The sequence below is a fragment of the Myotis brandtii genome, unplaced genomic scaffold, assembly GCF_000412655.1.
Source record: "Myotis brandtii unplaced genomic scaffold, ASM41265v1 scaffold898, whole genome shotgun sequence".
Lineage (NCBI taxonomy): Eukaryota > Metazoa > Chordata > Mammalia > Chiroptera > Vespertilionidae > Myotis > Myotis brandtii.
Window position 1 is genome coordinate 947,408 of NW_005371683.1, and position 12,424 is coordinate 959,831.

The 12,424-nt window shown below is 44.4% G+C and overlaps 1 protein-coding gene across 9 annotated transcripts in view; it reads right to left on the reverse strand.

Moving 5' to 3' along the window:
- Positions 1-12,424, reverse strand: part of SRGAP2 (SLIT-ROBO Rho GTPase activating protein 2) — a 246,341-nt gene that overhangs the window by 57,300 nt on the left and 176,617 nt on the right. For all 9 annotated transcript variants that reach the window (XM_005885244.2, XM_005885240.2, XM_005885243.2 and 6 more), the window contains exons 5-6: positions 4,836-5,051; positions 4,119-4,247 (exon numbers count right to left, since the gene is read on the reverse strand). In XM_005885244.2, coding sequence (XP_005885306.1) covers positions 4,119-4,247; positions 4,836-5,051 — 345 coding nt within the window. The remainder of the gene's footprint in view (positions 1-4,118; positions 4,248-4,835; positions 5,052-12,424) is intronic.

Below are 12,424 nucleotides of genomic sequence, written 5' to 3' on the forward strand. Positions count from 1 at the left end.
TTGCCCCACCCTGTATTTCAGAAGTACTAGGGGAATCCAGTGAGTCGAGACAGACATCATTTTGCTCACAATGGGGACAAAACATGCTTTCTATGGCTTCTGATGGGTTCTGTAGCCAAGATGGGCTCCCTTGGCCATTTCTGGGTTATATAAATGTTTGATGAAACTTTCCCAGGGGAAATCAATTTTTTATAAGAATTTAATGATAGCCCATCCAGATGTGTGATGACATGAGTTGACAGCTCATTAACCCTTTACCAGTTGAAACCTGAGACTGTAGAGAAGGCCTAGGAAAAAAAGTGGGTATAATAACACCCACTTCAAGCTCACACAGAAGAGAAAAATAACTGCCCTTCATAAATTTTCCTGTCCAGAAAGCTGGGTTCCCTCATGTTTGACTTGGGTGCACACGATGTCACAGATTCTCCACCGATGGACGCAGCATGCGCAACATCCCAGCTATGCATGAGAACAATGCCCTGTTCTTCATTCATCCATCTGTTCCTGGGGCGACAGAGCCACAGGAGTACGGGGGAGGAACATCACATTCCAACGAGCCTACAGTTCTTAGACTCCATCAAGTCAGCTCAGAATAAATGTCCTTTTGGCCTAAAGTTGGGTTTTCCTGGTGTGTATCAGATGCCTCACATGGATTGCTACAGTCTGAGTTTAAATTTTATACTATATTATAAAAAGCGGGCAAAGGCTAGTCCTTGTGCCAATGTACTGACATCAACAAAAAGAACTTTCTGCATCCTTACTATCTGCAGCACACACTGAGTTTCAACCCACTAGGAAGAAGGCATCACACAGAGGGCACAGACTGGAATAAGACTCATCCCATGTCTTAAAAGCAAGTTCTGGATATTGTCAAGATCAGAATGCCATCTGGAATAAGACTCATCCCATGTCTTAAAGCAAGTTCTGGATATTGTCAAGATCAGAATGCCATCGTACCCAGGCTCACCACTCACTCCTGTTGCTTCACTGCCAAAGCATCCTTTTGGCCATTTTTATCGCAAAGAGCAGTGAGAAAAAGGAAGTACTGACACATGCAATAACGTAGATGATGCTCAAAAACATCATGCTGGGCAAAAGAAGCCAGCTATAAAAAAGCATCTGCTCTATAATCCCATTTTGTGAAGTTCTAAAATAGGTCAAACTAATTCATGGTGAAAGAACTCAGAACAGTGGTGGCCTTGGGGAGGGGAATTGACTGGGAAAAGAAAAGAGGAACTTTCTAAGGTGATGGAAATATTCTATATCTTGACAGAGGTGTGGGTTACAAGAGTGTACGAATTTATCTTGAACATGTAACACTTACGTTCAGTTATTGTAGGTACATTATATCTCAAAACATTAAAAGGCACAAAAAGGAAAAAATCTTGGCTTAGGAAATCATCATCTTCTTCCTCCTTCTAGTCCTTTCTTCATTCGATGAATAAACTATGCACTCAGCTAAGTATTAAGCTCTGCATGTATGTACTATGTGTGTATCAAGGTAAAGAGAAGACCTGTCTCCTGTCCTCACGAGCTTAGAGAGGAGACTAAGAGATCTTCCTCTGTTCTTAGCACGGCGACTCTCAAACTTTTTTTGATCTCTAGCTCACAGTGAGAAATATATCTTACATTCTCTCTCTCTCTCTCTCTCTCTCTCTCTCTCACACACACACACACACACACACACACTCATGGGTGTGCAAGCATGTAAACTTATCTAACATAACAGTTTCACCAAATAAAACGTAACTTTACTACTGCGACATACCTTGATATTTTCTTTCTTATTCTATTCCAGTCTGGTTTAATCATTTAAAAAAAAAAAGTCAACCCATGAAAGTGATTGTCTGACTCCCTAATGGATGGTGACCTAAGGTCTGAAAAATACTGTCCTGGGGCCCTGTGCTTCCCCTCTAGTGCGGCAGTGAGCCCACTGCGTAGATACTGTCTGTCTGTATGTCTATGAATACCTCTAGGTCAAAACTATTCTATTCCCTTTTGTGTGCCTGCTGCTGAGCACACAGCCCCATCTCAAATAACTATTTACCAAAACATTTATAAAACACACAAATGTTATCAGCCTTTCTTAGAGAGTAATTAATCTGTCCCCACCTCAAGAAAAAACAAAACTAAACCAACATCAAACAAAATAAAACAAAAGCAACTTTAGTACCTGTGTGGCCTGGAATGCTAGCAACCTGGACTAGCTCACAGTAATCCAGACCCATGCCCTAGCTGAGTACTGAGGGGGCTGGCAGGCTTCTTTTCCATGGTGCTTCTGGTGGCATTCTGTGAAGACAGACTCTTAATAGATATATTTAATGAGGAGCCTAAGGTACAAAATAGCTTACTCCTTAGACTGATGTTAAAACACCTGCTAACATCTCATGGAGGGTCCATGGATTGCCAAGGTTGTGCCTGACAAAGCTGCCCTGGGGACAAAAGAAAAAGGACAGACCAGGAGCAGAGGTGTGGAGGACTGGCAGTCTGACTGGCCAAGTGTGAGATAAGCAGCAGACAGTGAGCATAAGAAAGAAGTGATTCTCTTCCTCACGCTGAGAACAGGCTTCTCTCCCAGGGAGGAGCCGTTCCCCTGAGGAGGAGAAAGGATCCTGTTTAGGGCTCTGACCTCCACTGAAGGACAGTGTTCAGATTGGCATCAACAAGCAGGGAGAACAAAGAGGCACCTGAACAGCGACCAGGGCTCCACTTACCCAGGAAGACAAAGGCACCCAGGGCGTTAAGGAGCTGAAACTTACTGAGTCAAAACCCCCTGGTTCAAGAGACAGGAATCTGTGTTTTAGAAAAGTTCCCCAAGCAACTCTGATGTGACACCAGGTTTAAGTACCAATGACCTACTCTAATTCTTCAGTTGGCCAGAGTGGGACGGGGAGTGGAGGGGGAGAGAAAGCATAGTTCAAAAATAGCCCCATAGAATCCAGCAAGTTAGGCAAATCTTAGACCAGAACCCCACATGATATTGTGAAGTGTGGTAGGTTTGTTTGTGGAGAAACCAAGGCAGGCAGGCAAGTATGAGAGGTCTGGCCAGGGGCTTGCAAGCCCAGCGGCTGCCCGCTACCAGCAAGAGGCAAACCTCAGGCCTCAGAAAGGAGACTGACTGACCAGGATCTGCCTGAAGCCCTGGAGACTGGGTTGCTGATGCTAAGTCAGCTGGGGCCAGGCCCCGCCTTCTAATGACTGGAGGGAGAGGGGAGAAATGGTGTACAGTACACTTGAGCAGCTTCCATCAGGACTGGTTCAGGAATTGGGCCAGATTGGGCAGGTGGAAGGAATTGCAAGGCTCAACCACTACAAGGTTTGAGGGAAAGCAGCAGGAGAGCAAGGCTGACCCATAAGGCCAAAGTCAAAAAACTTGACCCTGGTGCCTGCCCCATGCAAAACACATGTGCCCACTATCCAGCTTCTCTCAATGTCTTGGTGCCACATACCAAGAAGTACGAGCCAGGTGTCAGGGGCATCTGAATGCCTTCCTATTCAGGACCTTAATTCGCAGCGAACCTTTGGTAGGTAAACCTCTTAACCCCTACATTCCTTATCTACAAAATGAAGATAGGTTGGTGCATGGGCGGTTCAGTGCTAGAATTCTCGCCTGCCAAACTGAAGATAGTAAAACTGATCCCAAAGGGTGATATGACAATCAAATGAGCTAAGACTGAGAAACACTAAGTTATAAACGTAAGGTATGGCATTCTAATGCTTTTGCTCTTGCCACTTCTACGTGCAAGTAGCTGATTTAAGGGAGACAGAAGAGCATAGTGGTTAAGAGCATGGGTTAGTAATCAGACCTAGGTACACATTTTGCCTCTGCCACTTATTAGCCAAGTCTGGGTAAGTCATCTGAACTCCGTGGATTTAATCTATAACAATAGAGAGAATAATGTCTTGCTCCAAGGATGCTGATGAGAACTGAAGGGGAGGTAGTGTAAAGTGCTTCACCTGGTACCTGGGGCATGGCAAGCCCCTGGTGGATCATAGCTACTTTCTTCATGATTGTTCTCAAAATCCCTGAGCTGCCTGAGCAATAGAACTGGGGACGCCTGACCAGATCTCCAAAACCAGGAAAGAGGCACCCTGGAGCCCCAGCTTTCAGCACTTACATCAATAAGGTCAGACAGGTCGTGGATGTAGTACTTGAAGACAGATGCATTGGTTGCCTCCAAAGCCAGTAAGTACTCATTCCGGGCTTTAATGGCCTTCAGCTTATTCTCTGTGTACTTGGCTTGGCGCTGAAAAGGGAACGAAAGTTCAATTTTACTTTTTTTAAAAAGACGAGACTGTTCTCTAAAAGATGAAAGTACAGCACATTCAAGAACCACAATTGTGCTGCTACTCCCTATGCGCATCTTCCTTAAATTGGGTTCTAATTCTGTTTAATGAGATTCAAGGGCACAATGTAGATCAATCCGGGAAAGGTTAATGAGGCTCCCTACTTTAGATGCGTGTCCCACTTTGACTCTATCTGCAAATACCATTCTCCTTCCTTGCATGGCTACCTTGAAGGAGGTGTCACTACATCCACCCCTGAGCAGCTGACACCTGTAGCCAAACCTAGGTCTACAGTCCCCTTCCAGGCTTGGGAAAGGTGACTGCGTGTCTTGTTTATCTGTTACGGTGAAAATCCAGGAGCTCACATGCCCAGGTTCTTCCAGATCCCAGATTCCTTCTGGGCAGACATCAAGGACTCACTTTGGGTGATCAGGCACTAAAAGAATCTAGAGCTTCCTTGTTCTGCTCTGTGCCTACTGGAGATTCAGATTAGTCCCGACGTCCAGAATGCGCCTCCCTGGCCCCTACCACTGCCGGAGCACACCCACCTTCTCCTTCATCTTCTCAATCTTCTTCACTGAGCTCCTCCGGACGTGCTTCTCCTCAATGCGGATGTTGGACGAGGAGTCAGGGGAGCGTGGGGTCTGCCGGTCCTCCTGCTTTACCGATTTGCCAATCTGCTTCTCCTCCTGCTTCTCCGCCTCCTTTAGCTTGCTCTGAGCACTGATGCTGTCGGCATTGTACATGTGATATGTCTTCATGACCTGCAAGACACCCCCGCCCCCACCCCAGAGGTCAAACCAATAGGGTCAGTTCTCTGCCTTGCAGACTAACAGGCCTAGCCAGACCTCTCCATCATGAAGCAATGTCTTCATGGCCCGAAGGGAAAAATTCTAAGTGTTTGGAGTGGATTTTAATATTATATATTAAAGACCACTCTAAAGCACAGGAAAGCAGGATTTGAACTGAGCCAACATGCCTTATTATTAAAATGACTTCTTGTCTTCCACCACGTATTATTTATTTGTATTTATTATTTGTCATCATAACTCTTTTATATTGGCCAAGTAATTTCTATCCCTTAGTCATCTCACGATGCCAAGTAGATAGGAAACAACACCACCACTCAGACCCCAGAGCAAAGCCTGGGTAGAAACCTGAAGAGGGCAGCATAGCCTAGGGAGTAACCTATACATTTTGGACATTTCAGATATAAAATGGGGAAGAATAAAGGCTCCTGGCCTGGTATCCTGGGGATCTGTCTTGTCTGCTTTTTTCTGAAGAGGGCAGCACAGCCTAGGGAGTAACCTATACGTTTTGGACATTTCAGATATAAAATGGGGAAGAAAAAAAGGCTCCGGGCCTGGTATCCTGGGGATCTGTCTTGTCTGCTTTTTTTGGTTAATCCTCATCTGAGGATATTTTTTCCACTGATTTTTAGAGAGAGTAGAAGGGAGTGGGGGGCGGGGGGGGGAGAGAAACATTGATGTGAGAGAGATACATGGAGCTGTTACCTCTTGCCCCCCCTCCCCCCAACTAAGGGCAGGATTGAAACTGCAATCCAGGTACATGCCTTTACTGGAATCAAACCTGCAACCCTTGGGTGTGGGGCCAACGCTCTAACCACTGAGAGCACCGGCCAGGGTTGGTCTGCTTTATACAAATCAAACACTCTCTCTCATAGGAATTAGAAAAGCAGCAGCAGTAACAGTGGCAGCTATCATTTCCTGAGCACTTAGTATATTCCTGGCTTGGTGCCAAGTGCTACACACACATTTTCTCATTTCATCCCTGCAGCAATCCTGTGACCTAGACAACAATCGGATGAAACCTGTAAACCTGCATAATAAACCAGGTAAGAGCCTGAGAAGGAATAAAATCCACATCACGTGAAACTGGAGTTGCCAAAGGAAGGAAGTAGTATCAAAGGAGAGGGATACAATTTTCCCATTTTCCATCAAAGCAACTGTCTGGGAGTCCAATGCCTTTTTTCAACTGAGCGGCCAGGAAGCTTGGGACTTGTGTTTAATTTCTACCACTTAGTACATGCTGCGTGTCAGGCGCTTTATGTACATCACTTCATTTAATCCTCACAACAACTCGGTGAAAGACATGGCATTATTTCTACTTTTAAAGATGAGAAAACTGAGATGTAAAGAGATTAACTCTCACATCCAAGGTCACACAGCTAGTAAATTGCAGAATCAGGATTTAAACCCAGGTTGTCAGGCCATTAAGACCACAGTCTTAGTCACCAAGCAGCAGTGTCTCCTCTGCATGGGACCAGAGCTGACCTTATTGGAAGGAAAGGTTAAGTTTCATCAAGAGAGGCTTGAAAAGAGAAACTGGTTTCATTTACAGACTTGAGAAAGATCAGTGGCCTCACACGAAGACTAATTTGGTCCCCAGGGGGCATTTGGTACTGTCTGGAGACATTTTGTATTGTCACAACTTGGAGCTTGCTACTGGCATCGAGTAGGTAGAAGCCAGGGATGTTACTAAACACCCTACCTACAGGACAGCCCCCACAACAAAGAACTACTGGTCCAAATGCCCATGGTGCTGAGGTTGACAAATCCCGGGTTAGAGGGACTTTGTGGGTAAACTAATATCTTAAGATCATCTGGTGATAGAGGAAGGAATAAAGAATATTGGGACACTTACAAAATCAAAGTACATTAGAGTATAAATAATGTCTCATTTTGGATGCAGAATGTTTTAAATCAGCTTCACCTTATTTTGAACCTGACATCATTTCCCATAAGTATAAGACCTTCTCTGCATATTCTCTACACAGGAGAAATGATATTTAATATCGAGAGCATTAAAAACCTTTCTAAGTAATTCAAATGGTCCACCAGGTTTCCAGATTGACTACGAAGTGAGAAAGAGGCATCTGGTCTCCGGGGTGAAGAAGGGAAGACAGGAGGCTCCTTTTTCTCTCTTTTCACCTGAATGTGACCATGGGATTCAAAAGCTTGAGTGAATAGTCAAAAGTGAATGATTTCTAAGAAAGTGATATTCTATTTCATGAAGATGCATAATAAATAATTAGGAAACACTATCAATAAACACGAGAGACAATAAAGAGCTCAAAGGAATAGTGCCAACAAGACAACATGTGAAGGAATAAAAATTAACAACTTATACGGCTCCTTCCCCCTAAAGAACGTAAAGAACTCTCCCAAAATAATAAAACACTATCTCATCTAAAAAACTATAAATTCCTAAGGGTAAGCACCACTTCTTTTGTGTTTTCTTCCCTTCTCCAGAGTTGGGAAATATGTAGACAGTGGTAGTAGACAGTGGTAGTTTTATAATCAATGTGGTTGCCTAAATGACTTAATGACACTGAATCTCTCTTCTATGGAAAGAGGAGAGAAGTATCATTTCCTCCAACTCAAGGGAAAACTAAGGTATCCAAAGGCTACCTCAGTATAAGTGATATCAAAATAATTGGAGAGAGAGGACTTGGAGAAATAGATATAGATATAGATATAGATATAGATATAGATATAGATACAGATATGTAGTGAGGCAAATACAAACTAGGGAAAAAATTCAAGAAGTCTAAATCCTCAGTTCTGCACAGAGAATTAACTTTACTTTGAAAAACACAATATTGAGTTTGTCTTTAGTTCTCCCTCTCCAAGCCACACTAAAATAATAGGAAAAAGTTATTATTATTATTTTTAGTATAAATTAAGGCATATTTATAAGAATGAAAGTGGAAGACAAAAAGCAGGAGACAAATGGTAACTGACCTATTGAACCCTAAACCAGAGGTAGAGAGAGCCAAGAAGCAACCAGACTTATATCACAAAAGCCGCAAGAGGAAATGCTGGCAGCGAGATGAAGGTGGAGCTAATAACAAGAGAAACGATTGAAGGCCTGAGAACAGTTATCCCCACCCCCCGCCCCAGTGGAAGATGAGAGGTTTATATTCTTAGGAGTAGCCCCAGCACCATGGACTCGGCCATCAGGGTCGCTGAAGATAGGAGTACTGAACTTAAACAGGCGTAGCAACTGAAAATTCTGAAAGGACTGCTGAGATGGCCCAGGCCTCTGTACAACTTGGCCCCCAAACAATTGGGAGATAGAAGAGCTCTGTCTGGAGAATCTGACCGTCCAAGATCAAAGACCTGGAAAGACTGGTCTTCCCCCAAACACAGTCCAATCAGATCATCCTACAGTAAAGGCCAGGTTGACATAGAACTTCAACCAGCTTTTCACTGCCTCACTTTAAAATATAAGCAGGCAGCCCTGGCCGGTTGGCTCAGTTGGTTAGAGTGTCGTCCCATATGCTAAGGTTGTGGGTTAGATCCCCAGTCAGGGCACATAGAAGAATCAACCAATGAATGCATACATAAGTGGAACAACAAACTGTTCTCTCTCTCTCTCTTTCTCTCTCCCCCTTCCTCGCTCTCTAAAATCAATAAATAAAAAGTAAACTATAAGCAGGCAACTAAAGATTATCAGACATTTAATGAAAATATCTAATATGAAAGACCAGAACAACCAATGTGGAGGAAACAAAGCATACAGGAAAAAAAAAAACACTTCAAAAACAAATCATCAATAATATCCCTAGAGAGATCAATGAGAAATGAAAAAAACATTGCACCATGAAACAAGAACAAGATGCAACAAAAAGGGAACAATAAAAGAGCTCTTGGCAATTAAGATTCAATTTAAGAATCTCTCCAGGGAGCCTGACTTCATGTCCCTCCTCTGTGCAGGCATGTATTTTACTTCCTACTCTATTTTTCTGTCTCTTCTATTAAAACTAAGTGCCTTGAGTTCAGGGGCATCTCTTATATGTCTTTTTTTTTTAATATATATTTTATTGATTTTTCACAGAGCGGAAGGGAGAGGGATAGAGAGTTAGAAACATCAATGAGAGAGGAACATCGATCAGCTGCCTCCTGCACACCTCCTACTGGGGATGTGCCCCGGGCATGTGCCCTTGACCGGAATCGAACCTGGGACCTTTCAGTCTGCAGGCTGATTCTCTACCCACCGAGCCAAACCGGTTAGGGCTCTTATATGTCTTTATATCCCTAGTGCCTAATGTTGGAGACACAAGCAAGCAGAGTTGGGGGGCTATCAGTTGACATTGTTTCAAGGGAGCAGGGGCTAAATACCAGTCCTGGCTCCCTAGCAGACCAGCTGCTGCACCAAGGGGACGATAAGCAGAGGAGGACTTAGAAGCATCAACCTCTGGGGACCAATGACCCCCATGTCCCAACACCTCTTCTTTCTTTCTCGATTCTAGGGCTTCCTTGACTCTTCCCACTCAGCCTATCCATTGGCTTTAGTGCCCCCACATACACTCCTTCCCGATCAAGGGGACTATAAGCAGAGAGGACTTAGAAGCATCAACCTCTGGGGACCAATGACTCCCATGTCCCAACACCTCTTCTTTCTCGATTCTAGGGCTTCCTTGACTCTTCCCACTCAGCCTATCCATTGGCTTTAGTGCCCCCACATACACTCCTTCCCGGGGGGGAGCTTGCCTGGCCTTTCCAGATACAGCCTGAGTAAACTGAGGCAGAGAATTCCAGAGTTCTTCGGGATGGGAAGCAGCGTGCTCCGACTTCAAAGGCATTCCTGTGTCATCAGTCAGAAAATGAAAACCATTTATGTATGCCATGGCCTACAAACTAGCCAGCTTGTTCATTATGGGGGTGGGAGGGGGGAAGTGCATGCAGGAGAATGCTCACTGGGATTGCTCTCTGAGTAGCAGCTGTGGGAAGCAGTTCCTGGCACAGAAGCCAAGTCAGGGAAATCAAGGCCCTTCAGGCAGGAAAGAGGAAGGTATAGAGGGGCAGCTGGCCACTTACAGAGTCCCGGCCTCTCTACCAAAGGCATCTTTATTTGGGAACACCTGGGCCCTTCCTCTTGGATCATCAAGGTTCAAAAGTACTTAAATTATCAACCTTTGGGTAACAGTCTCCCAAAAAGAAGTACTTATGGCCGTAAGAGGAAGATGCAAGGTAAGAAAAGCACTAAATATGATGGGTTCCTTATAACCCTGATTTCCTTTATCCCATGCCCACTAGTGACTTCTGCTGCCTACAGATTCACTGGAACAAGAGATCCTTCCATGCCTTCCCAAAGAGCAGATAAGGGGAAAGCTCTTTATAAGAAGCCCTCCCTTGTTCCCTTCTTAACGAGAGAGAGAGAGAGAGAGAGAGAGAGAGAGAAAATACTCAACAAGTAGCTTCCCAAATCCAGCATACAGTGGTCCCAGGTTACTATTTGATGAAACACTGTCCATGTAGGTGACCAATGGGCCTGGTTTACCCTGGAATTCCCAGGGTTCAGTCTCATGTCCCAGGAAGCCCTTCTGTCCTAGGCAAATAGGGATAGTTGCCACCCTAATGCCATAGTGCTTTATTCACATCAGTCCTATGCTTATCTCACCCTCAAGAAACAACATGATTCCATCCTCTGAACTTTCTAATTGCCTGTGGAATCTGCAAACTCATCGGACCCTTCACTATAGCATTCAAGTACATGGCATGTGGAGACCTGGGTCACAGAGCATCCCCCAAGATCATACAGCTAGTGGCAGACTGGGTAGCATCTGGATTGCCTAATTCACTAGACCAGGGTGTTTCAATCTTGGTACTACTGATATTTTAGGGCAGATAATTCTTTGTTGTGGGAGGCTGTCCTGTGCTTTATAGGATTTTAGTCACATCTAATCTCTAGCACCCCTCCACCCCAGTGTGACAACCAAAAGTGTCTGCTGGTATTGTCAAATGTCACCCTCCTTGAGAATCACTGCCTTCTCTGGAACTTTCCAGTGTCCTCTCTTTTTTCTCTTTCTATTGCCTATTACAAAAAATATAAAATTTTATTTATATTTATCTGCCCCTGACTGATTGTGAGTGTATCTCAATTCACCTGATGGCAGGGGATGCCACGCTCAGCCAGCTCTGTTTGCGCACCAGTGGGAAGATCTTATGCTCTGTATTGTCTGTGGCCATCCAGTGGCCAGTGCAGCCCTGGCCAGCGTGAAGTGCCCGAGACTGCAGTTCTCTGAGGCTGCCAGCTTGGCCGCCTCAGACCAGAACAGCGAGGGTTAGGGTTTCCTTCCTCACTCCAATACAAAGTATACTCTGTGACTTATTTTTTAAACATCTTAGCATATTAGATCTAGGGCTCTGAGTAACACTAACGGATCCCCAGACACTGTTCTTTCTCTGTTGCACCTGAAAGGTGGCACGCTGGATTTGACTTAGCCTGGGGTTTGCTGGGGATCCAACCTACTCCTCCCCAGAAATAGTGAATTGCAGAGGCCCGAGATGTTTATAGGAAAAGAGAAGGATTCATATAATGATTACATGTGTCATTTTCTATCTTAGTGAATTCTTCGCAGGAGAGAGCAGTAATAATAGCTCTCCTTGGTGCCTAGAAGATGCTTTAAAAATAAAGAGCAGAAGTAAAGCATTATAAAGACAAGGGGGTTCAGGAAACTCATCCAGTCTGAAAATGGTCCAAGTCAACACACTTCTATTTCTAACCAGCCTTAACTTCACTTGAGAGAAATGAAAACCTTGGAGCTAAACCAAAGGGTGCTCTCTATCTACTTGGCTTCAGAGCCAAAGAGTCAGAGCAGGAATTCCAAACACACTGAGCGTCACTGGAGGCAAGTCTGATGACTCCCCTGTTTACTTGCTTAAGCGTTGCCATGACAATATGGCCACACCTAGACTTTGGGATCAAGAATATGGAATTCTCTGATCCCAAATGCCTGTGATCCACGTCACCATGACTGTCTTCCTGTGAACTTAGAAAAGAAAGGAAGGAAGAGAGGGAGAGAGAGAGAGACAGAGAGAGAGAGAGAGAGAGAGAAAGAGAGAGAGAGAGAGAAATGTAGTGAATAAGCAAGTAAATACAGGAAATCAATTTCACCTCCAAAACAGGATGGGGTAACCCCGGAGAATGACACAAAGGCCTGGCACAGCTCAGCTAGAGGAGAGGCCCTGGAAGGCCTTAGCTACACAATTGAAATATTCCCTGTACGGCATCAGGAATTTCTTTGGTGTGCATGTGTGTTTTAATTATAATTAATGAAACATGGCTGGGGAAAAACAACCACCACCACCTCCCAGTGCATGAAGAAACA